This window comes from Sturnus vulgaris, chromosome 7, assembly GCF_052056855.1.
Source record: "Sturnus vulgaris isolate bStuVul1 chromosome 7, bStuVul1.hap1, whole genome shotgun sequence".
NCBI lineage: Eukaryota > Metazoa > Chordata > Aves > Passeriformes > Sturnidae > Sturnus > Sturnus vulgaris.
This window is the reverse complement of record NC_142249.1, coordinates 19,077,076-19,103,838: the sequence shown is the minus strand read 5'-3', so window position 1 is coordinate 19,103,838 and position 26,763 is coordinate 19,077,076. Positions and strand designations below refer to the sequence as shown.

The window sequence follows — 26,763 nt, the reverse complement described above, 5'->3', positions numbered from 1 at the left end:
GCCACTCAGAGCCCTCCGGACGCGCGGAGGCGGCGGCTTTCCCGGCAGCGGCGGCGGCCGGGCCGGGCAACCTCGTCCGCGCTCCCCGCTCCCAGCGCCCCCCGGGCAGCCCCTGCTCCCGGTGTCGTCGGTGAGTGGAGGAGCGGCCCTGCTCCGGGCGACGCCGGTGAGTTCGGCGCTAGAGCAGGGAGCACTGCCGGCAGCCCGGCGGGCAGCGCGGAGGGGCGGCAGCGCCCCGAACAGCCCCGTGCGCTGCCAGGCAGGGCATCCCGAACGAGCCGTCAAACCAGCCGAAAAAGACATGGGGAGATTCGTGGCTGGCACGTACAAAGTGTTTGGAATTGGTAGCTCCGGGCGGGGTTTCCTTCGGAGCGACATACTAGTCCTGATACCATTTTATCAGCCTTTCCCTATTTAATATGCAACACACATTAAAATAACACATCGCATCCCCCAACACATCTACTCCTCAGGAGTAACAAAGGACGTGCCAGAGCGTGCCTAAAAGTAAGGGGGAATGCGTTAGAGCAGACAGGATACAGGCTGGAATCCTTACACGTGTCAGTTACCAAATTATTGCAGTCTTGTCTTAAAGCGCCTGTCGTTATATGGTAAATTGCCTTACTCAGAGAGCAAGCTGAACTCCCTTTGAAAGTCAAAGTTAATTCAGTGCACTGAATCTATCATTTTGAAAAGGGTCTGCTGCCATTGTGTGTATAGTATTGTACACTGGCTGACAGTGTATGATACTATGTACCTTTCAGATGACCCTTTGGTCACTCCTTGAGCCCATTTCTGAGGTACTTTCAATGACTAATTGAACCAAATAGTGTGGAATTAGGGCACTCTTACTAAACCTGATAAATCTCCCTATTACTGCTTTATGGGTGTTTTGTCTCTGCAGCCAGAGCGCTGCGCCGAGTTTCTCCCAGACCCTGCTTTGGGTATGCACAGCTGCTGGGCTGTTGGTACCATTTAAACAGAGCTAGGGTGAAGATCTCATTTTCAGGTTTGCCCTTCAAGGTACAAGACTGTGGCTTTACAATTTAAAAAATAGCACAAGTATATAAATTTGGTACATCTCTAATAACTTAAAAGTTCTTTGCACCTTCGTGTTGCAGCTGTGTGTCTACCCAAAGATATCGCTTGCTGTAATTATGTGAAATTGATATATCCCTTGGAAGGAAGAAGAACCTGTAATTTACATAGATTTCTTATATGCATATTTGATAACTGTACAAGATGCAGTGGAAACACTTCCCATACAATGAAAGTTTAGTTAAAGCATGTCCATGGAGCTACTAAACACACTGTGGAGGTCTAAGCAGGAGATGTGCTGAATGAATTAGGCATATTGAAGCAGCTCTTATGATGCTATGGCTTGATTCCATGGAGGTAGAATGCAAGGTGACAATGAATCATTTGTAATGGAAAACAAACAGCAAAATTTAAAGTACATTCCTGCAGATTATTTTTGTACTACCACTTTATTCTGAGGTCTGAAAGTGAACCCAAGTGAATCCAACAAGAAGGACTCTTGAAGATTCTGGAGAAACTGAAGCAGACTGTTGCAAGTTTAAAAACCTTTTGAATGCAGCTGCTGCCAGATCCTTGCAAATTTTTTTTTATTAAGTACCAGCTTTTTACTTTCTCAGTATTATAAAAGAAAGAGTAAGCAGACCACGTTAGCACAGAAGGAGTAATACACAATGTCAGTTCATGAAAAAATGGTGTGAAGCTATAAAAGTGTCTTCTACATTCTTTATTTAATAGAAAACAAAACAAAAGGAAGTATGAATCTTAGGCATTGGCATAGGTTGTATCATAGTGCAGAAATAGTACGTACAGCCAAGCAGCTTGCTTGGAGCCTGGGGTGAAGAAGAAATGGCAAGGACACTTTCTGGTCAGGCAGATAAAAGAGCATTGACTACATATTTCATTTGCGTTCCTTACTTAATTTCTTTTCTCCTTTCCTTATCTTCACACTTTGTGCTAGGCAGACCAGGACTTCATTTCTAATGAGAAGGCAGTCATCCAAAAACCAGCTTAATGAAAGTGCTGTGTTGCACTGGATTATTCCTGCTGTACACTGCTGAGGAATGAGGTATATGGCATTGGGAGCTTCTGAAACAAGGCACCCACAGTGCTTTTGTGATATTGTTATTTTGTCATCAGACAATCTGGAATACCTGGAAACACAGATTTGTTTGTGAGTTGCCCTTTACAGATTTTTATATAGTAAAGCTTTTAAGAAAATGTTTTCAATTAACATTGCATCTTTTTAATCCTGGAGTTTATTTGGGATATAGTAACATCCCCATATAGTATACATGGAGGAATCTGGCCCTACATGTAGTGCTCTCATCTCTGCTTGTTAAGTATAAACTTTTGACGACCACAAAAGAAAAATCCAAATGCTTTTTCCATTTGCCATATTCCTGTTTGTATACATTAATTTACCTCATAAAAAGTACATAACTTATTCTAGATGTATTGACACTCATTATTGCAGTATTACATTTTATAAGCAAATGAGATACATATAATTTCTGGGAAATTCAAAGTAGCTGAAGTAGTATTTTCAAGAACAACTCAAGGTGGTACTTTACAGTGAGGATACAGAAAATTTAATGACACGTATTTTAAATGTTACATGTTGCCTATTTTGATACTGGACATTCTTATTCCTATTCTTGAATTAGACATTTTCTCTATTGTAGTATTTAGATTTTTTTTTTAATCAGAATTTATTCTGATATCTTTTCATGTTCTTTTAAAATAATTTATGTGCATAGAATTTTATATTAATTTATATTACAATATTTATGAAACTTGATAGTGCCACCTACTGCTGAAAAAAAAACTCTTAAAAGACTTGCTAGTTTGGGTACCTTCAGATTTAACAGCAATATAAGAAAATATCTGTTGAAATAACAACTTTCAGACTTCTGAAAAATGTTGGAGACAAGTCCTGACTTGTCAAGTCAGCTTCAGTCACTGAATTTCTGACCTTTCAACCAGTGACTATTTTGACCGAAACTGTAATGAGAAGTGACTCTGAGGATCTTGGATTTTGAGTTTTTCATATGTTGCATTTTTAATAAAGAGTTTTATTTTAAAATCAGTCCCTGTGATATCCCTAGAAAAACACCGATGAAAGGAATCAGTGAAGCAACATTTATTTTTCACTCAGTGGTAGGAAGACATCCTCAGTTTTAGAGAGATCTCAGCATGAAATGTAAATCAAACAGCCTGGAATTAGCATCACACGTGACTCAAGTTCTGTTCCCTTCTTACATCACAGAGTCATGAGATGGACCATAGATGCCTGCTTGCTAATTGGCATAAGTTGGCATGTTTTCATCCACCATGGAATTCATCTTCCCTAACCCCTGCCATCTAAAAGTTAGATGAGGTTAACATACAATCTGAAGTGCAGTACTGGTTCTTCCATGTCTTCATGGAGAAGACCTCATGTCTAGGACTAGTGAAATAGTTACCATATGCCTACAACCTTTGCCACATCCCTGACATTAAGTATTGGTTATGATTTCATTCCTGGGAACCATGGAAATACAGTGGTAAGACTTTGTTCATGAATATGAGTAAGTAGAATATACACTCTTAATCTTCCTGAGAAAAGTTCAGCTTTAAATTTGACTCAGAAGAGTCAGGAGCAGTTGATCTTCTGCTGGTACTTGTCTCATCCTGCAGAGTAAGCTGGCATTGATATGATTTGAATGCGTGATTGTCAGAGTTTCTGTCTTGTTACAGCTTGATCACAACCTTAGAAATCAACTTCCTTTCAAGTTGAAAAAATCTTGAGAACAATGTATTAAAACAGATAAAAGATAACACAGGAGTGTTTTAGCTATTGCTGAGCAGTGCTTGCAGTGTCAGGGCCTTCTCTGTTTCTCAGGCTGCCCTAGCAAGGAGCTGACTGGGGGTGCACAAGGAGCTGGGAGGGGGCACAGCTGAGACAGCTGACCCCAACTGAGCACAGGGGTATTCTAGACCATATGACTTTGTGCTCAGCATATAAAACTGGGAGAAGAAGGAAGGAAAGGGCAATGTTTGGACTGGGGGTATTTCTCTTCCCAAGTCACCAATAACTGTACTGAAGCCCTGTTTTCCTGGACATGGCTGAATGCCTGCCTGCTGACAGGAAGTGAATAAATTTCTTGTTTTGCTTTGTTTGTGTGTGTGGCTTTTGCTTTCCCTATTAAACTGTCTTTATTTCAGCCCAGAAATTTCCCCACTTTTACCCTTCTAATTATCTCTCTCATCCCAGTGGGGTAAGTGAGCCTGTGGCTGGGTGGGGCTGAGCTGCCCACTGGGGTTAAACCATGACAGTCCTGTTTTGGTAACCAACTTGGGGCTCAAATGCTTTGAGGTAATGACAGGTTTGGTCAGAGTTTGCTAGATTGAATTTATAGCTTGGGTGCTGTGCTTGTCATAGGTCTTGCTTGCCCTGCTGTGCATTAGTCTAGAGCTTGTTAGTGGCTTCTTTTCACTCTGGCTGTTTGCTGTAGAGCTTATCATCCTACCCAGCTGTGCCTGGGAGCATTTTGATAACAGCCATGGCAATGTGCCTGGACTGGCCCATGGCCTGGGGCATCGCTGCTGGGCCAGACAGGCTGTAGCTCCAGTGTCAGCTTGAGTTGAAGGGAGCTGACCTGTGGATAAGTGCCTGCAGGAGGAGGACAACCTGAAGTGTCTGTGGTTGTGGATAAGTGTTGGAGCAGCAGCATCTGTGGCCATGGATATGTCTATAGCACAGCAGGTACACCCCTGGAGAGACTGTGGCCCTTGGATAAGGCTGTGCCAGAGGAGGTACACCTCCAAGTGACTGGCTGTGTGAAAGGCCAAGCCACATCAGCTGTACCCTGGAGGGACTATGGCCCATGAGTAGGTCCACACTGGAGCAGGTCCACCCCTAAGGGACTGCAGTCTCTGGATAAGTCCGCACTGGAGCAGAGGCAAGGGTAGGAGTCCAAAGGGACCAGAGATGGAGACTGTAATGGATACACTTTTAAATTGTTGTGAACTATGATCTGAATTGCATGTTATAGGATTACAATAGCAGGAGCCACTGCCAAATGGAGAACAAGCCTTGCCAAGAAGTGGGGCATGTGCAGCAGTGACCCCACCTGAGCTGGCTTTGGTGCCCAGTAACTCCACACAACACAGCAACTCTCTGGTCCTGAGTGACCACCAGAACAGATGGAGCCTAACATCCTGGACATTTCACAGGCATTTTATGGACATTTTACAGGGAATTATATCTGTGAAGATAGCAAAGGATGGGAAAGAGGAAGGTGGCTGATGAGGATCTATTGGATAGTATAGGATCTGAGCATGATGTAGATAGTAGGGAATAAGGTGTGGAGATTGTACTGGCTATAACTGGGATAGAGTTTATTTTCTTTATAGTACCTTGTATGGTGCTATGCTTTGGATTTGTGATGAGAACAGTGTTGATAAAACACTAATGTTTGTGCTTCTCATGTGACACAGGGAGCACCTGCACTGTGACCAAGGAGGAAGGATGAGCATTCTCACCCTTGGATAGGTATTTTCCTCATATGCAAAGTGCACGAGTTACAAGTTAATGAATTGCACATGATGATTTAGAGAACCTGTGAGTTAGAAACCTCACAACTGATGTTATCCTTTGTAACACTTAAAGTCTGTGTGCCTTGTCTACCCCACAGTTTGTTTTCCTTCAAGGGCTTTGCCAAAGACCTCTGGTGGCTGCTTTTTTTTTCCAGGGAAGTTATAGTCCACTCAGTCCTCTTCTCTTGTTTCACTCACTATGGACTATGTACTTTTAGTGTAAACGTGTGTCAGCCTAAATAATTAAAAGCAATGCACACTGTATCCCAGAAAACTAGAAAGGTTGAAAATGTGCTTCTTCCATCACAGAGAAATATGCAAACTCAAATCACAGTCAGCAGGAAAATGAATAAGCTATTTGGTGATACCATGTGCAACAAAACAGCATCATAAAAATGAAATTATTTAAAGTAGCATTCAAATCACGCAGTCATCATTGATTTAGTTTCCAATTATGCAGAGGTAATTGTATTAACAAACTGCCTTATTCAGTTTGGTGGGAAAACAACTGAAAGTTTTAATATTCTGGCATCTGCAAATAATAAATGATATGATCTGTGCACCCAATCCAACTAGAATCCTAATGCTTGTTTTACCCAGGGCATACTACAATATCAATATGCCTGAGAAGGAAGATACTTCTATGACTTTGGAGCCAAGGCAGTTCTGGAATAAATCTAGAATAGAAAAACTGTTCTAGAAATAAATATTGAAATAGATAAAGGATAGATAAAGAAACTTGTTCCAGAATTAATGACCCTGTATATATTACTATTTACAATACAGGTTCAATTGTATGAATAGAAATGTTTGCAGCCTGCATTGCATTGAATATAGTGGGAAGAATTTTAAAAGACTTAGTTTTGTGACTTTAACTGCTGAAGCCAGACTGACTCTAAATAAACATATTACAAAGACTCTAAAAGCATCACAGGGTTTAGAGTCAGAACCCCATGTCTGATAATGCTGTTGAACCCCCCACTATTCTCCAAGTGTTGGAATACAGTTATGCCATAGGTGAGCCAACTCAGCTCCTGCCTGCCTTTCTTTCCCTTTAAATTCTCCAGCGTTCTCAAGAGCCTAGATTTTTCTGAACTCCACATCATAATAGTTCATAGATTTTTTGTTACTCCTTCCATACCCCAAAAAAGTCCAGAAAGTGTGAAAGTGAGAATAATGCAGAGGTTTCATGGACTTTCATTTTCTGAGTAAGACGTAATACAAGCATTGGTAGGGTATCTGCTCTATCAAAGTATTTCAGTATACTAAATCTATACAAATAGAACTCTTAATAGAAACTTAATCTATGGTTTGTTCAAAATCTCTTCTAGGAAATACCTTCCTTTTCTTCTAATCTTCTAACTCTTCCCTTTGTTGTGTGTCCTCTGTAATAAAAGTATTTGCTAAACAGGGGAGGCCTTAAGTTATTTACTGTTCTGATTTTCAGAGAGAATGGGACAAGCTAGCTACTTTAATTTTTTTTTTTTTTTTTTTTTTAGATTTTCCTCCCGATTGTCACATGACATGGGAATATAAAATGTTGTTTACTCCCTCAGCCTCTTGTCACACCTCACATTCTGCTAATGCAGCAGGCAGTTTGTCATTACCAAGTTTAAAATCTAAACAATCTGCTGTCTCTATTCATGCTGTTCTGCAGGAGCTGCTTTTGGAGCAGCTGCACAGGTGCTAGCCCAGGGTAATGAAGACTGTATTTGCATAGGAAGCAATATCAAAGAATCAGTGTAGTCCTTAGCACTGGATTGGATCATGTGCCTCACTTTTATCTAAATACCGGTTAGAAACAGGGGCGGTTTGTCTCTGGGAGAGTGTTTCTGAGAAAACAAAACCTAAGCTTGATTCTCAGAATATGTAAATGCAACCCTCATTTTTATGCACTCTGGGGATCTGGTACCAGGGTAATTTTCTGGCTGCTCAACAGCAGCAGCTAACAAAGCAGTGTTGGTATCTCTGGCAGCCCATGACCTGCTAACCCCTTTTTTCTACTTTCTATTTCTAAGTAGCTCGTTCCAGAAGAAGTTACCCACTATGAATTCCCCTTAATCACCCTTAAAAGTTTGGATAAGTTAAACATATGCACATATTTCCAAATAAGCTTGGCCTCCATCCAATTATTGTTTTTCTGGCTTTTTCAGAATTTTTTCTCATTTATCTTTTTTCTTTTTGACAGTGTTGGGGATATAACAGAATATTCTAAGTGTAAATTGTACGTCTCAAAAACCTCAAAAATACCAATGAAGCAGGTTCTGAAGCAGAACACAGCAGAAGTTTACTTCATTATCTTGTTGAAAATATTAAAAACAAAATCAGTCCTTACCCCCATATCTCTCACAGCCCAAACATCTCCTCACAGTTCAATGTATCCTATGTCTTTGCAGCTCTGTATTGAGGTTCCCAGTACGTACTGGGGTTTCCAGCGTAAGGTAAACAACGTTTAAGAGGGAGAAGCCAATGTGGGAGCTGGAGCAGCAGTTTGGTAGCTGGCAGAGCGAGGCAGATGGGTTGTAAGCAGCCTGAGAGCATCCCAGGGAAATGGCTTGCTGCTGGCAGGGTGTCAGCAGCAGCAGCAGGACAGAAGGAAGCAGGAGACACAACAGAACTGCAGATGTGACTGGCAGAAGATTGGTGTCAAATGGTTCCCACACGACCCACCCCAAACGATTGTAATCCTCATTTTTGATTCAGCTGCAGAGCTGGTAAGGCTGCCACTGTTAAGAGCTAATTGTGCTCAAAGGAGTTAGCCTGTTTGTTCCTAGAAAGGCATGGAGCAGCGTGGCTGCCTCTGCAGCCCGTGTGTTACACGAAGGCAGCTGGTAAGGAGCCTGCAATGCACCAGCCCTGCAGCACCAGCACTGAGCTGGGCAGGCAGCGCCTGCACTCAGGGCACGGCTGTCCTCGGCAACTCACAGCTGGCACAGCAAAGACTGCTGCAATTCGTTCTTCAACTTAAACCTTTACAAAATATGATTTGAAACCTATTTTAAAAATCTACTACATTGCATCTGCTGCCTTCTCTTCAGCCATTCCTTTTATAAATCTGTCTGAACAAAGTTTGCACAGAGTTTTACACTCAAGTTTACACAGTAAAAAGATTTTTAATAATACCAAAGAATTTTTAGACTGTGGCCCTAGAACCTTCCAGATGTTGAGCAATCACTGTGCAATATTTCTAGTAATACTCATTAGGAACAGAAATTATGCTTAGGAGAGACTGATGCCAAGTACCACTCCTTTTCCTTGTGAAAATTGGTGAGGTGTTTTGTTAATAGATGTTTCTCAGCTTTCCACATTTATTGTGGTGATAATTTATGTTGTAATTGCAATAAGCGTATCATGTGCTCCCAAAACTATAGCAGAATGCAGCTACTATTCCAATGCAGCAAACATAAAGGATTTCCTGTGTTCATTTGCATCATGTTTCTTAATCAATTGATTAATAATGTGATTTTCCATTAAGCTCTCTGTTTGCAAGGTCACAAAGGCTGCTTTTCTTAGCACACAATGTGTGTTATGTTAGCTCACAGACTGTTTTCAAGTGCAACAAGAGCTGGAGGTGTGTTGCTTGATGGAAACAAGTCCACTAAACATGTATGTTTTGCTTAGGTGAGCTGATAATACTAAGCAAAAAACGTAAGCTTGGGGTAGCCCCCATGCTACAATTCGAGATATTCAGGACCTTTGCAAGCCTTCTCAGGTTACTGTGCAAACAGTGAAAATGAGAACTTTTTGGAATGAGATTTTTCTGCAGTTCACACATCTAACTTTTTCTCTGCTAATATAGACAGTAAATTGACTGCATTATTTGGCTAACTTTGATAAACTAAATTTCTAGGACTCTGCCTGATTTCCTTGCAAAATGTGAAGCTGTTTTTAAGGAGATTGGGTGAGAAAACACAGCACAGTGAATGTCACTAACTTTGGCTGGCTTGTAATGGAAAGGCCTGCAGTTACCCTCAGGCATGAACTTGATTATATGAAGAATAAAAAATACAAAATAAATCACATGCTTTAATTCTAAATTACATTATTTGATGCAATAAGAACTTCCATACCAGATAAAATCTAAATTAGTTGTCTGCCAATAGTAATTCCCAGATGTCTCTGAGGAAATTGCCCTATTCTTCAACCTCCTTTCTCCCCTCTGCAAGTATAATTGATAATTATGTAACAGCCTGACTGTAGGGGAAGTTATTTTCTGACCTCAGGCTGGTGGCTGATTTATGCCCTGAACTGTGAACATTTATATCCATTATGAATTTTTATCAGGTCCAATCTAATTCACCGCACAAATGTATGAATATGTATGTATAACCTTTTACTGAATCCTGCTAAGCACTTGGCCTCAATGATACCATTTGCCAGCATGTTTCACAGGCATATTACTTTTGACTTTAAATATAATGCCTTTTACTTTCATTATGGCCATCAGTATTTGCTTGGGGAGTGCATCAGTGGTAGTGATAACCCCCAATATCCTTTTCCCCAGTAACTGCCTGCTCTGAGCAGCTCTCAAGCCTCAGCTGGATCCTGTGCTGGACCAGAAGGTAACAATCTCCAGCCTGCCAACATTTCCTGCTCCATCCCTCTTAGTCCAGAGCTCACCTTTTACATTGTGGGTTGATGACAGGCAGAAAGATGATGCTTGCAGTAAATGAAAAGGTTAAAGTGTCTTTAGGACTACAATCACTCTGCTGCACTATGACTTCCTGAATTTGAGGAGGTCATTGCATTTTAATGTCAAGAGAAGAGTTTATTTTGGGGAGAAGAAGTTGTTTTGGGCTATGGGAAAGACATTTGTTTTGATTTGTGTTGGGTCAGGTCAAAGAGGTGCTTTTGTAAAATGCTGGGGATGGAGGACTTAATCTTGGGGTGGGCTATTACAGTTACATTTTATCACAGGAAAGGGGTGGAAACTGGTTATACCTGGTAAAAGAAGGTTGGATTAGGAATTATTCTGAATAGTAAAGTAGGTACTGTTTTAACTAAAGGTGGAATTTCAGTGAATGCCTACATGAGCTGACTGCTACCATGATAAGAATAGTTGGGTTCTGACCAGAGGCAAAAGAAGATGAGACAGACTGTAGGGAAGATCATGCAGAAGCAGCAAGAAAAAGCAATGTTTTCCTTTTTCCTCTCAGTCCTGAGATATTATGGTGGCAGCTGCAATGAAAACAAGACAATGAGAGCAACTTCAACAGTCCATGCGTGAAAAAATATGAGTTTGTGAATCCTGATAACACACTCTCAGGAACTATTATTGGGCTGGAAAAGTCCATTGATAAAGAACAGGGATATATGCAAAGCCAAAAGAGACACGTGGAGTGGTTACAACAGACAGTTGGCAGTAACTCTATGCAATGATCACACTCAGTATTAAGCATCTGTGGACTTTACCACAAAGCTTCAATTTTGGTGTAAATTCTTTAGCTTGGGAGTGAGTGCTGAGATATCTTCTCTTGTTGGTTCACTTAACTATATAATGAACAGCTCTGAAGTTTTTATTTGGATTAAAATTTCCCTGGAACTCAAGTAATTTAGATCTGAAGTTTTGGCTCTAGTCCCTTCCCAGCTTTTACTCAATATAAATAACTCTCCTAGAACCATGACATGTTCAATTTATCCTCCATTTTAGACGGTTGAAAAGTGCATGCATAATTCTGCGCATGTCACACTTTCTGTAATCTACTGTGACGGATGGACCAAATGACTGAAACTGCTAGGTAATACACTTTATTTTAGTCATGAGCCCACACCCAGCTGTAGTTAAAATACCAGGCATTTGAATTATTTGATTTGAATCAATGCCAAATTCAATCTTATGCAAACACAGAAAGGGAGAGGGAAAAGAACTCCCAGTATTAACCCAGTGATTTATGCGTGGGAACATAAGGCCATAACAAGCAGCAATTGGCCAATTGTAACAAAAGGCGTGGACCACCATGAAAAATCTGACAACTTTTCATTGGAGCTGCTGTGATTGAGGGGTTGGGAACATGGTGATACTTTTATACAGAGATAATGACCACAAGAAAAGTAGACTCAGGGACCAGGATTCCCCAAATTCCACCTTCTGTCAAAAACACTGGTCAAGCTCAGTACACCCATCTCCACTCACACAGGGAGGATTTCCATGGTACAGTACAACAGGATAACAAATATTCCCATTCTGGAGACAAAACCAGAAAACAGTTCTATCACACCTGTCTGAGAGAAATATGTATTTTTCATTATCTAATTCCTAATAACTATGTCATATTAAGAGCTGTATCCAGAAATAATGAACTTTGGTGTTGAGTTTGGATCTCCTAGGTCCATCTGACTTGCCCATTAGTGCCACGAGTTTAGGTACAGGGAGGCAAAGTCAACTGAACTTTCCCCAGGAGAAAGGAGGATTGCCTAGAATTTTGTCAGCATTAGACATCCCACAGGGATAATGACTTCGAGGACTATATTATACTCTGAAATATTACTGTTTTTCTAAGGGCTCTTTTTACTATGTAGCAAGGCCATGTTTGCATAACCAAATGATAGGAAAGGCAGCCAAAACAACTTTGTAGCTATACCTACTAATTCCAGTATTCAACTCAGCCCAACCAAAGAGGTTTCTAGGTAGTGGCATTGAAGGCTTGTTACTACAGTTATCTTTACCCACTGGTGCCCAGAGAGGCTCTGAATGAACTTCCTCTGAAATTACACATGGAAAGATCCAACTCCTTGTAGCTCTTTAAGCAATTTTCTCCCCAGCCAGAGACCTATACCCTAAATTGATGTCTCTCAGTGGAAGTTTTTTTTCTCTCAATTGTCATGCCAAACAGTTGTCTGCTTTGTTGGTTTTTTCACAGAAAGGCACCTGTTCAATTTTAGATACTGTTCAGCCTGTTCCACTTCAGTGGTCTGCACTACTCCTCCGAGAGCCCTGATCTCTCCACATATTTCAGGCTGCCAGCTCTCTTACGTGCTTTTCCCCAGCAGCCAATTTTGCTCAGAAGCCCTTACGACTGAGCCAGCTTCCATTCCTTCATAAAGGGATACCCTCTTGTTATTGCAATTGAGGAGTTTCATAAGAGGCTTTTAATGCCTCCAGAGTGTTGTTGTGTACAATAAAATCTTGAATTAAGCTTTACCTAACACTCGTTCATGCAATACTCATTTACTGGCAAATTGCATTTGTTTCTGTTGTTGACAAATACTTTTAGGTTAATTTCTAATACCACAATTACGTTATCAGATTAATATAGGCTTAAATAAAATGCTATATACTTAGTTTGAGTAACAGGAGCATTTCCAAGCCTGAATCACTAGTATGTACACTGCCATCTTGTGTCCTGAAGTTCTAGATAATATCAAAATATATAAACAGTATACATACAGCTTTTCACAAAATAGGAGTTAGCTATATGAGCGGAAGCTGGAAGGTTATCAAAAGATGTTTACTGTAATTTCCTTCTCTTCCTTGTAAAATGTAAAATAGTCATTAAAATAGCAGGTCTGACTGATAACTCTAAATGCATCTGTTCTAAGGATCTATTCCTTTTAATTAGTGATTTGTGGGTAACCCAGTAAAAAAAAAAAAAGGCTACAGAGAAGATTCTGCGACAGCCAAGCCACTCTCTCTTTTCCAGCAATATGGACTCCAAGGTATGGCTCTGTTGCAAGGCAACCTCTGAGCTGGTGTGGAGTTCCCAGAGCAGTTCTGTGCTAAATGTTTCTCTTCTGCCAAAAGGGGGTATGATAGAAAAGAGTGAAGACTTATATTTTTTAGCTAGAATCTCTCCTTTTGAAGCAACCATGGTCTGAACATGACTAGATCATCACTGAGTCTGCTCCAGTGCTCACGAGAGGACTGGGCACTTGGTTGTGAGAGGACCTAAAGTGACATGGACTTACAAAATGAAGAAAGAGAATCTAACATTTCTGCCCCACAGTATTTATTCAGAACTGGATTCAAAACACAAAACCAATCACATTTTGGTGGATGAAATAAGTACTGCATGCTCTTTCCCTAATAATGATCATTCCGTCATAACATGCTAATCAAAGAATCCTTTTTGTATGCTCATACTTCCAATTGCTTTCACTGTATATAACATTATTTAGCTCTGTCTTTTTGTTATGTTTTTATTAATTTTAGCTTCTTTCTTTTGTTATTTATAATACCAAATGTGTAGGAGCACTCTCAAAGTTTTGAAAATGGCTCTATAAAACCCCAAAGATTTACTCCATGCAGTTGTTGTTGCCTGAAACAAGCATAGGGAGCAAGATAGGGAAAAGGGTGCAAAATCAAATACTGAGCTTAGAGACACCTGGGGCAGGGCAGAAAACAGTAAAAGCCTATCCAGGTAATAGATGCCAAAGTAAAATGGCAGAGAACATCAGCAGGGGACAGAAGCGCTCTCGGCCTTACCCACTCAGACATTTGCCTCAGTTAGTGGCTTTCCATGCCACAAATTTTATTTTCCACCTGTTTGGCATTTCTTTGCCCATATGCACATACTTGTGTACATGAACTTACAGCATTATTTGCCACCTCTGAAAGGCAAACACTTGTGGCACCCATTATTGTCCGAGGCAGGTAGGGCTTCTGTCTGCCAAGATCATTTTTTTATTCCTTACATATATAATACACAATGACACAGAGTTTAAAGAACCTCCCTTTCTTGTGACATGAGCAAGTTATAATGACTTGGAAGAGCTTTTGCTTCTGTAACAATACTTTTATAATACTTTACTGCTTTATGAACTTCAAAAAGCAGTATGTGTATTGCGGCCTAGTTGCATAACTTCCTGCTCAGTAACAGGAGAACATTCAAACTGTTTGCACAACAGTGTTTAAGTAACGAAAAAGGCTTATTGAAAAGGGCTTTGTCATTTCAAAATCTGAAATGCTTTTCTAAGATTGCTAGTGCTATTTTATTTACTTTATCTGCCCGTAAGATTCCTGCCAGTTTTCTTAGTTTTCTAGTGGAGAGTCATACTTCCTTACTTTATATCCTTTGCTGTGTTATTATCCAAGAGATTTTCAGATAGAAAAAGCTAATTGGCTAATATGAGTAATGATAAAACCGTAATTCCAATACTTCCAGAAGTTACATAAAATTAAGCAGGAAACTTTTCTGTAATCTGTTCTACTGTAACCTTTGATGGGGTGTGCATTTACCCCCCTGGTGACTGAATAGCACTGGCTGTAATAGTTACGGGAAAAGCAGAAGAGGGAAGATTATTTGCAAACAGAGCAGGTCTGGGAGGAGAACTGATGTCTTTTGTGTCCTCAGTTCCTGAGGATGTTGGCTGACACAGCCTGTGACTAGTCAGTCCAAGCCTCTCAAGCACCCCATGCTCCAGCTTTTGAGTGTCTGCCAACGGTTGCCATTCTGTGTTAGACTGCATAATGTCCTAGCAATGGATGAAAGTTTGTTGTTTCCATTTCCAGTTTGCTTTCCATTAGCTGATTCATTTTGTCCCTGTGAGACCTTCATTGATGCTAGAAGACGCCTGTCCATCAGCTGCCCATTTTGGTAACTACCTACCAGCAGAAGTTGAAGGTGGGAGACAAAATATGAGGGATAATTCTAAGTATGTGAATTGAACCTATCCCCTCTGGATGAGTGCTGCAGTACCATGTCTGAGTTGCTGGATGAATCCTAAATTTGAACTTTGGAGAAAATACAAGCTCAAGTTTAGACTTTCACATTCCCATCAAAGAGTGCCCTCTGACCACCTAAAGTCACAAGCATTAGGCAAAATTGCAACCACTTGTGTGCAGCTGGGTCCACCTAAATCAGCAGTGTCCTTGAGAGATCAAAGAACACCCAGGGAAAGAACAGCATCAGGGAAGGGCAGATAGAGCTGCATTAAACAAAATTTCAAAGCATTTCTTTATATTTTATCCTGTAATTAAGCTTAATATTTCTAAGCTTTTCCAGGGGTACAAAGCTTACCATGTGTGTTATTGCAGTCTTTGGCTCTCCTGGTAGAAGTAAACTACCCCACATCCCTAGAGCACACATTTCCCAGAGGCCTTGCATGTACTTTATTACTCAAGCACACTTGTCTGAAGAAAAAGGAGCTCTACCACGGAGCACAAAATAACAGGTTTTGAATTTTAAGTTTCAGAGGTTTTTGTTTTATGTTTTAACAAAGCTGCCTTTCCTTTAAAGTGTCCATCTGCAGGGCTATAAACATTAGCGAGGAAGCCTCTGCTTAGGTTTATTTTCTGTTAGCAAGAGCAGTTGGCCATCTGCTGGGTAAAAGGAAGGCTGGGCTTTGGTGCATTTGGAAGCAAAGGTCACAAGCAGCATATCCCAGTCCTTTGCCAATTACACATTTAGGCTGGATTAACAGAAAATTGTTAATCCACCCTGCTCAGCTTTCCAGGTCTTCTAAAATCAGAACTCAGTATCATGAAATTTCAAATGGCCTTCACACAGAGATGCTGCTTACGTAAGATAATTGCTGTCCCCAGATGTGGTAGGTCAAATGAAAAGATGTCACCAGGTTTCAGGGTCCAGCTTCAGCTTCTGTGTTTCAGGATGTGAGGTGGGGATGTCTGCAGCAGCTGGGGACTCCAGGACTCACTGCTGGCCCTGTGCTGGGACTGCCTGCAGGGGTTTGCAGGGCTAAGGACAAAACTTGCCACAGAGGCACTGATTCAAATCAGCTCATTACAGGTGAGCTCTCCAGAAGTCTGAGGGATGCTTGTGCAGCTGGCTCTGGAGTCTCTTCCCAGCACTTGGTACATTTTGAAGAGTTCTGAAAGCAACGTACAAGGTAAGATGGAGTGAGAAATCAAGGGTTGACAGGGGAAAAAAACCCCAAACTTGGAAATATTTTCTTTTAAACCCAGTCAAAACATAACAGACTCAAATCTCAAGTAAGATTGACAAGGCATAAGGATCAAGTTTGCCTGTTTTAACACGCTAACAATGCCATACAAGTCAAGTAAGAACTACGGAAGGCAGGAACACTTGGCAATTCTGGGATACACAGTATCACCTGGAAAATAAATGTGAGGCAAATAATTTTTCCTTTTTAATTTTTAATGGCTTTTAGAAAGTGCTTAGAAGCTGCAATAAAATGTATTTAGCTACTATAACAAAAGTGTTTAGAAGCTACTTTGCTGATATATAAATACACAATTCCAAATAATTGCTAAAAAGCTTTCCATAAAAGCCACTGAAGATCCAAAAGCAATGTTTTCTGCTCTGAGAGTTGGAGAATTTGAATGATGTACTGAGCACTAAATGAGGAATTTAAACATCTTACTGGAGACATAAGACAGAAATTATTTCTAGCCATCTAAGGAAAAATGCAAACACAGAAGAGAGACTCAAATTAGGGGCTCAAGAACAGCCATTTTAGCTCTGCCTTGCTTTCCTTTTTCTGCTTTCTCCATTCCAGCTGAAACTTGCTATTTTAATTGGAGTAAGGCAGTTTTAATGCTCTTGGCCCAAGTTGCTTTGCACCAAGATGTCCAAGCAAGTGCTACCACTGTCACAACAAGATAATTGTCCTGATAAATGTCTCAATTTTCTAACTCTCCCTCTGCTGAATTTATTATCATGGTTTTATTCTTCCTTCAGTCACAAGGTTCTACTATTTTCCTTAACTGCCCTCTTAAAACTAGTGCATCCATAGGCCAGGAGGGAGTGCACTAGTAGGGGAGCCAACAGTATTATTCCAGAGTCTTGATGCTCCAGCAAGCTTGGGAATGATTGCCCTGAGGTTTCTCACCAAGCTGCTTTCAGCTCACAAGGGCATGAGGAATCACTTAATACCTCTTTTTATGCCTAGTCATTAGGTATATTTACAGTAGTACTTTCTCCCTCAAAGTCTGGCACTGCTTTCTTTGCCCCTACTTTCTGTTTTACAACTGTTCCTTTGCCCCTAAACTTCCAGTGCTGCAGCGCTGAGGAGCCATGAACACAAGAACAGCTTGTTTTTTCAGTTCTCAACACACAAAGAATGTTGTGTTAAAGAGAAAATAAATTCTGCTTTTCTCTCATTTGAAAATGCCTACCTTCTCCAGCAACATCACTGCATGTAATGGAGCAGTAAGCAAGCAGCAGAGATTAATTATCTCACAAATATTTTGGAGAATCAAGCAGTTCACCCATTTGTGCTGCTCCATTTCCCATGTTTTCAGCTGAAAGAGCAGGCTGCTGTCTAAATTGATGGCATCCTTTTCAGCTGAGACCAGCTTAATCTATTTTCTGTTCTTCAAAAAAGGAGCTGCCTTTGTTGTCCCTTGTATGTGCCACATTTTTCTATTGAAACAAAGCACTGGAGAACAGCATTGGCTTGACAGTGCCCGAGACTGGAGTCCTCAGGTCTGGCAAGGCAGCAGCAGCAGGAGCATTTAAGGTGTCCTGCTGCTGCAAATTCCACAGGATAAGCTGACGCCAGTCATTAATTGTATATACTTAATTAAACTTCTACAAGGTGAAAATCAAATATGCAGATTAATTCAAATCACATCATCATCATCATCAGGAAGGAAACAACATTTTAAAAAGTTAAAATCAACAAATAACCAAAAAGGAAAGGGAGACAGACGGCCAGGCTGCCTGCTAGTGACTCTCACTGTTCTGTCTTCAGCAGTGCTTGCTTACTTATAGGTAATGATGCTTTTTAGTGGTTCCTACCCATGAGTGTCCACTTTACTCTTCTCCAGGAAGGTCTCTCATCACAAAGACAGTTTAGCTGCCTGTGGAGCAGCTGCTGAACTGCTCCCGTTTATGGCCTTGCATATTCAGATAAATTGCTGCTCATTTCTCTTAATATACTGTGCTGTAATTTGAAAAATCCTAAAAATCAACCCTTTTCGCTACCATTTTTATGTTAAAACTGTGTTTTAAAAACAGGAACAGATTTGCATCTGAGCAGAAATGTTATTTTACTCATTCAAATATTCTGTTCAGCTGCCTTTGACTGCCCCAGCCTAAACTAGAATTGAATCAACATTTGTTTTATTTCACATAATGACAGAATTAGCTACATTTGTTCAAACTTCCTTGATTTACTACCTGATCTCATTATTCAGAATTCAGTCTGTCTCCACGTTTTGTTTTTTTGATCTCAGAAGGGACAGAATTGAACAACTTACATCCAGTTCCAAGGAAAAGGAGAGTAAGTTATGGAAGCTGTGTGCCTCTGCCCCAAACAAAATGCAAATGGTCTAGTACTGGCATAATAATAATTTAGCTGCCTGTAAACCATTAAATCACTACTTTTCTGCTGTGGTTGGCCACCGGTGGAACACCATGTGGTGGATGGTGCTGACTATGGACAAGGACTTAGTATTTGATTCTCAGTGATCATCCCTTGTTCAGATACAGATTTACTTTAAGTTCTAGCATTTCTAAGCTTTCAGTTCATCTTGTTAACTGCAAGCTGAAATAGTTGAGCTCCTTTTACATTTTCTAGCTTTAACAGGAGAGTTGACCACCATGTACAAAAACATCTGCATTTTTTGTATGTATAAAAAGAGAAGACACTGCCCACTAACCTTTTCTATACAAAAAAGGTCAGCTTCTGATTGGAGATCCCTAAATTAGAGGTTTTATTAATGGTCCATGCTCTTTCTTATAATTTTTCCCCTATTTTCACTCCTATCCTTGTGTAGCTTTTCAAATCCAGGCTGATCCTTGCAATGGCTCGAGGTCTTGTAGGCTTCTCTGTAGCTCTGAGACCTGGGCCTTTCTTTTTCTGTGGCACCTAGGCCAATAAGCTGAGCTCATAGTGCTGTAAGCTGGTAGTGGATGGATGGATTGATGGATGGAGGCAGTGCCTTTCTGCTGACGTTATAAAAGTGACACAATGCCTAAGTAGGTCTTAGAGAAATTCTAAGGCCCATTCCATAACAACAAAACTCCTCCCAGAGCATGAATTACTGGTGTTGAATGACATGTTCACAAAAGTGTGTAGGCTTGGTTGTTGTTTGTTTTTTCCCTCTGAAAAAAATGACTAATCCAGAGGTTATCTCAAGGACTTATGCCTTTTCCCCCCTTTTATTGCCTCAACAGCTTCTTCTGAGTCCATGATTCAGCTGTGGATGTCTCACACCCATCCAAAACCTAGGGCAGCCAAAACCCCACCTGTTCTGTAGGTGGTGTCTTTTTGTACAAGGGTACAGAACAAAAAGGTGTTCTAACACATTAGTGTCAATCATAATAGTGGTTGAACTGGAGAAAGCAAGAACATCTGGAACACGCCTTATTCAGTAGGTGTTTCCTTCTGTTTAAACCTTGTAAACAGCACCATGGAATGAAGAGTCTTGAAAAAATTAGTTTCTACTTTTTCATTTTTCTAGAAGCAAAGGCTTTTTGATGTCAATTTTATCAAAGTCTAGTATTATGATAATGTTCTTCTGTTGCCTTCAGAAGCAGTGAGGTGAATTAAGAATTGCAGCTCAAACTTGAGTCACTTTAAAATTAAAAATAAACAAAAAGAATCCCACAACTTTTTCTGCTATCTAGTCAGTAAAGGAATAGCACAGATATGTACTACAGCACTGCACTTCTGGCCAGGACTGGGAACTTCCTCATGTTTCAATTAAACTTCTTTGAAATGTTTCAAAATTCTTACTACAGTTTAGGTTGGACATTGTACTTTACCTTCTCTCCCAGATGTACGTACAGTTGCTACTTCCCATCAATTAATTTTCTGCATCTGATACCTACATCTCAGGGGCACTCATGCTATATTAGGTGATTCTCTATAACCTGTTGCAGGACTCCACTCAAGGCAAGAAGATTTATCCGAAGAGTCTTTTCTTAGCACAGCCTGTGTGCAGGTTGCCTAGGAGTATAGTGTTTGTCCTGAGAGCATGTTCCCTCTGTGGTCTCCCATGGGACCACTGTGTAATAGAACTCTGAGCCACCTTTAAAGTACTCTGGCAACTTTATTTTGTATGACACTGTAAACTGGCTTTAAAACTGTGCTTCTTGAAAATGCCAATATGCAGAATCCTGGAAATGCAGGCCTTTAATGACATGAGATGTCACAACATACTACTTTCAAAATCAGGTTTCCTAAGTTTTCTTCTCAGCACTAATACTTATCAGAATGAATTATATGGTTAAATTAGATACAGTTTTTGAAAACATGCCAGTGGTTCACTTCAGAAGAAGGAGAAACAGTGACCTCACAATCTGACAGCACATTATGTTACTGCTGCTTTTTATGAAGATTGTCATCCTTCCAAGGGAAGCAGGGATTGCATGCAGAGCACTGGTAGGAGCTTAGCATTCTTACTGTAAGAAAAATCTCCTCTTGCACAAAAACGAGGTGTGACTTAGCTATTCTTCTGCTTTGCAAAAGACAAGGCTCTCAGTAGTTTCCAAATCATACCACCATGCCTCTAGCATTCCCAGTTAAATCTCCATTCATACACATATTTAAAAGGTAATTTAGAACTTTTTTGAGAAATAAGTTGTGAGGTGGTGACAAATATTACTTGTCAGATTCTAGTTGAGGTCAATTCTTACTGTGGAGCTCTACAATTGGGATCAAATAAATGACCAATGAGCTTATTATTGTTCCTTACAAGTGACTGTGATACAAGGAGACATTCTAGGAATACTACACTGGATATAGTATCTCTTTGGCAGCTTTCAGCAATGTGGAAAGTTTTAGGTAACTGTGACTGAAAGTCCCTCCAGCTGTATCCAGAACTTCAGTAAACAATGTGAATGGAAATTCAGTCAAGACCCATGTTTGTTCCCTACAGACTGCCTCCACAGCAGCAGACAGCTAAATGTGGATATGCATGAGTTAATCCAGAAACTTGTACACAAATTATTCACAGGGGAGAAATTTAACTCCATAACCAAACTATCAAACTGCCACAACAGCTGTTTATGTTGCACTAATACCAGAAACATAACTTAAGGCTGAGATCCCATTGCAACTAGTGCAATCACTGCCCCAGGAAAATTGCACACCATTTTCTAGACAAAGTACACAAAGAGCATAAAATCAATTAACAATGGTGAGAATAAAAGCAAAACAAACAGGAATAACACCTGAGTGGCTTTTATGAACTGGTTCTCATCAGTAGGCATTACTGGGGTTGGTCCTATATTGTCACACAGTCCATAGTGTATTTATCTTCAGACCAGTCTCTCTAGGGACATATGGTTATCCCTGGTTTATATATGGGGAGCTATGACTCAAGGAAGCACCAATATTGCATGTGAGGTAAGGAGCTGAGCCCAAGTCTCACTGCTTGTGCAGTACATACTGCTCCCTGGAGAACTTCCTGCAAATTGCTTAGCTAATGGAAAGGTACCATGTTGAAGTATCATGGGAGAAACAGGTCCCTAAAAGAGGTTTGAAAGAGGGCAAGAGTTTTATCAATTTTCATGGGATTTTATTTCAAATGCATAACAAACATCTGAGGAAGAAATGAATAAATAAATCAACACTAATAGACAAAAGGTCATTATGAAAGTATCAGTCATCACACCGATCCCAGCAATCCACTTCAGGACTTCCAAAAAGCTGGTCGGTGCCAGTCAGTGGCAAAAACTGATCATGAAAGTAGGTCCTGTGTGACAACTGAGTAGGCTTCAACAGTGTGAGATACTTTATGTCACAGAGGAAAAGTTGGAATTAATCTGAGCAGGTCATCTAGCCCATCACCTTGCCCTGAGCAGAACTGCTTATAATGATATGTCTGATAGATGTATGTTGTCTGTTCTTAACACTGTCTAATGAAGGTGACTTTGTTCTCTACTTAGGCAGACTACAACAGTTTTTCATTTTCACTGCCATTAGAAAGTAGTCTAATGCTAATACTGAAGTTTTATCTTGCAGTTTGAGCTCATTACTTCTCACCAACCTAGCTGGGACATGAACAGCAGATTGATTGCTTCCTTTCACTCCATAGAAGTCTTTTACATACTTGAAGACTGATAACCCATCTTCCTTAGTCTTTTGTAAAGGACTCCGTTTGTTAAGCTTTTTTTCATTCCTTGGTGGAAAAAATCCTCATCTGTTCTACATTAAAATATTTCCAGTTTTAACATCCTTTCCTGAGTGGAAATCCAAAGCATTCTGATGCGTCAAGGCAAATTCATAGCAGAAAGTACCTGAGGTTGGCATCAAATCTGTGTCTCCCCTTAAATCCCAGTTCTTCTCCCGCTTCAAAGTGATGCTACAAAGTGAATCCTAGATGTTCCCACAGGGCCCAAGTATGGTCAGGAGTGTCAGTTTCCACAAGGATTGGCCCAAGGATGGCTATCCCAGATACAGAAGGGGATGCATTCCCAGCAGTCGGTCAGCAGTTACTCACTCCATGGTGCGGGTTTAGCTGGGGAGCAGATCCCCGGGACCTGGATCCTCCCTTCCAGCACAGCCGGGCTGCACAGGTTGAGAGGAATATGGCTCACAGCCCGGCACGCACCAGAGCCTTGTGTCCCTATCAACAGCCATGATAAAATCTGCAACACCTGTAGGATTACCTGCCACCTCACCGACCTATTTCTTAAGTACCCCGCCTATGCTATTGCTATCAATTAGCATTTCATCATTAACTTAGGCAACCCTCATCTCTGAAGGCCACCTTTGTGTTCTCTCAAATTTGTTGAGCGACCCAGAAGGGCTGTAATTACAGCATCGGAGGCGGGAAACCTTTAATAAACGCCTTTACTCTCCTTCTTTCTGGTTTGCCCGCCAAGGCCAGCGCTGCCGAGGCAGGAAGCGCCGGCCGGAGCGGGCCGGGCCGGGCCGGGCCGGGGAACGGGAGCGAGCGGCCGCGGGGCGCGGGGGGGCGGGCGGTGCCGCCGGGCGGCGCCTTCCGCCCGCGCGCCCTCTCACCCGGCGGCGGTCGCGGCACAACACGGAAGCGATGGCGGCCGCGGCCGGCGAGGCAGCAGGAGGCGGCGGCGGCTCCCCGTCCTCCGCCCGGCGGCGGCTGCGCATCATCTCCGGGCACCTGCGGGGCTCGCCGCGGGCCCCGGGGCGGGGAGCGCTCTCCCCGAGCCCCTGCAAGGCGCAGGGCAGCTCCGCCGGGCCGGCCTCCGGCTCTATCCCGAAGAAGCGGTGGGTGCGGGCGGGGGTCCCCGCGGCGGGGCCGGGCCGGGCCGGGCCGGGCGGGCTCCCGGAGCGAGGGGCCTGCGGGCCGGGGCCGGGGCGGCCCTCGCTCGGACAGCGCTCGGACGGCGCTCTCCTCCCTGGCGGGGACGGGCGCGGGCCGGCGGGGCCCGCCCGGGGAGAGCCCGCGTGGGCTCTGCGGGAGGAGCGGGGCTCCGGCCGGGAGGAGGGTGAGGCACATCCCAGCCACGGGTGAGGTGCTGGAGCCATTCACCGCTGAGGGGGCTGGGGGAAACCGAAAGAGCGTGGTCTTCAGCCTCTTCCTTTTCTGTAGTAAGTGGGATGGTGGTAAAATGGAAAGTCGTTCATGATCGTCTTAATCGCATCTTTACATGTGATGGAGAAGTTTCGTTTTTGTAAAATACTTTGAGACTGAGGAATGAAGCACGTGTGAAGAGCAAGGTCTTGTCTGGTCTTTCAGTCCTTCCCTGTTCACAGAAATCTTCAGCTGATGTGAATACTGGCAGAATGTGCTCATACATTGGGCTCTAACAAAAGTTCCTTAGAAATGAATAATTTCAGAGCTGTGAACTACTTTTTCTGGTTCTTGCTGTCTGTAGTGGTAAGGAGTCAGTTACATTATACCAAGGGAAGACAAAAAGTCAAATTCTCTACTTCAGAGTTGTTTCACTGGCTCTTGGATTTGTTTTTCTGCTAGATTTATTTAAAATGCTATGATTATGATACCATTCTGTAGTTCCGTGTAGCCTCTTACCATGAGGCCCCCTTTCTGCTGGGGTGGACTTGTATTAGTTTTGTGGTGTCCTTTTACTGCTCCCTCTTTCTCAGATGTGGATTTTCTATAGGTGTGTTGGCTTTCCATCTTGTAAGAGCATTTTAAGGCTTAGGTTGTAGACAGCCTCCTGTTCTCTGTTGAGCTGTGGATGGGAACTAGTTCATTAGTGCATGGGGGCAGTCCAGAGGCAGACTGGGCAAGCAATGAATAGAAGAGCTGTTCCTCCTTTAAGTAAAGTCCATTCAGCCCATGCTTTGCTCTCCACCTTTTCAAAAAGAGAGCAAGAAACAGCCTGGATTCTCCTGACAGGCAGTTTGTGGCCTACGGTCACAAACTGAGCTTGCCTGCTTTGAGAGGACTGGCATGTCATGCACATGCAGTCAGATGTGAACAGATTTGAAAGGTTTTAGTTCTCATAGAGGGGAATTTGATGCTTGCGCAGGAGATGAGTCAAGCAGTTCTGCTCACTGGGACAAATGGGTTTTTCTGAAGTTGTTGCCTTCTATATTGAGTTTTTGTTTGGTTTGAATCTAGGAAGAAATTGCTGTTTCTGAGAAAATACCAGCTTAGCTATTTTTCAGGGTCTTGTTTTAAATGAATTGCTGTATAATTTCTGCAGCCAGTTATTGCATCTGTGAAGAGCAGGAGAAACAAACTTTTGTGAAGATGCCTGTGAACTGAAAGATAGCTGCTTTCTGAGTGGAAACACAGGCTTGGGGAACTTAACACCTGTGCTTCTACAAGTTATTCATGTTGCTCTTCCCTGTTAGAATTTGCTATAGGATCATAATGGATTCGTATTTTTACTCAAAATAATTTGATCTGGACTCGGAATAAAAGTTTGCTGTGTAGGTGTAAGGGAGCTGCTGGAAAGCTTAGCTTGTTCTTCACCAGAGGTACAACTTTCTTGCTGTACTATGAGCCCAGCCTTTTTGTTCTGTGTGTAGAAACAAGAACTTATCTCTGTCTTAAATTTCTGTCTGAACATCTGAGATATGGTTGAAACACTCATAAGATGCTGCATGTGAAAATTCTGATACTTCAATATAGCTAGGAAATTAGGATCTTGGTTGAGCTTGTCTTTGAGAATAATACCCAGGTTTTGGAGTGATGGAGGAGAAAGTTCTGTTGCCTACACTGATTTGGAGGGAACAAGTGATGAATTCCTGAGGTTTCTTCTAGTGACTCACAGCTAATTTGGAGCTGATTTTTACTTTTGAGGCCGAGAATGTTGATGGGAAAATCTAGAAAAAATAACTGACCTAGAGACAGTGCATGCCCTTTATTGATAATATTAGGACAATCCAAAGCTGGATGCTGTTTCCTTGTAGTCTGTTGAATGCTGATTCAGCTCCCCTGTCCCTTTTGAACTGATACTTTGATTTTTTCCTAGCAAAGCTGCAGCCAAAAGTACCTTAAGCAAAATTTTTGTTCTTCACATCTGTTGCATCTTTCCTGTAGTGCTTGAAATAATAGCAAATCTATGGACACTACTTTAGCAGATTTAGATGCACTCTCCTCATGTTGCATTTCTTCTGCAAGTAAATGGCTTTCTTTGATGAAAAAAAAACCCTTTTTAGTACTTTAGGTCTGTGATCACAGAATTTTTTTTCTGGCTGCTTTTCTAACAGTCAGTAGACAGTGGCCTCTAGTAATATGGCTTTCTTGTTGGTAGTTCAACGACCAAACTGCTAGAGATCTTATCCAGACATTATCTCTCAGCAGCAAGGGGAGGATGGAGAGTACGTGGTATTGACTGAAAGTCTGTGGGTCTCATCCAGTTCTTGTTTCCAAATAAAAATGCCCTGGAAGACTGAGCAATTCATTTGCATACTGATGTGTTTAAGGATTGTAATACACTTTCTGTTTTCTCAAGTTATAGTTACTGAGATGGGAAAATTCCTCAAAAGACAAGCAACTATTTGTCTGAGTATCCTCTTGAGGGAAATCTTAGGTACTGTAAGAGTAGAGAGATATTTCTCAGTGGCATTCTTGGCTTGAATATAGTATTTTAATTGAGTGTTGCAGTGAAAAATGGAATTACAGTTACACAGTGTGAGTTGAAGCCTTAAGAGGATGATAGGCATGCTGAAAAAGTTGGTAAAACAATTGGGCTGTAAAATAACTCTTATTGAAATTACTTTTCCTGTCCTTTTATGTTATGCTATTGACTTTTGTTGACTGGTAAGCTCACTTTGCTGGTGAGACTTGAGTTTAAAACTTACTTAATCTTCAGCATAATTGTGTATACGTGAAGTGTTCAACTTATACTGTTTTGGCAACAGTTAGGTACTGCAACT

At 41.5% G+C, this 26,763-nt stretch overlaps 1 protein-coding gene and 1 long non-coding RNA gene across 4 annotated transcripts in view; both read left to right on the top strand.

Moving 5' to 3' along the window:
• Window positions 1–29: 29 nt before the first annotated feature.
• Window positions 30–22,587, top strand: LOC148223189 (uncharacterized). The gene is made up of 4 exons (XR_015804817.1): window positions 30–166; window positions 1,997–2,104; window positions 16,302–16,401; window positions 22,450–22,587. It is a non-coding gene; the product is annotated as an uncharacterized LOC148223189 (long non-coding RNA).
• An 879-nt stretch (window positions 22,588–23,466) lies between these two features.
• The window catches only part of AGPS (alkylglycerone phosphate synthase), a 49,580-nt gene continuing 46,283 nt past the window's right edge, over window positions 23,467–26,763 (top strand). For all 3 annotated transcript variants that reach the window (XR_015804816.1, XM_088167969.1, XM_014890042.2), the window contains exon 1: window positions 23,467–23,676. Coding sequence is in view for 2 of the 3 variants with exons in the window: in XM_088167969.1 (XP_088024095.1) it covers window positions 23,483–23,676 (194 nt within the window). In the remaining variant the exon portion in view is untranslated. The remainder of the gene's footprint in view (window positions 23,677–26,763) is intronic.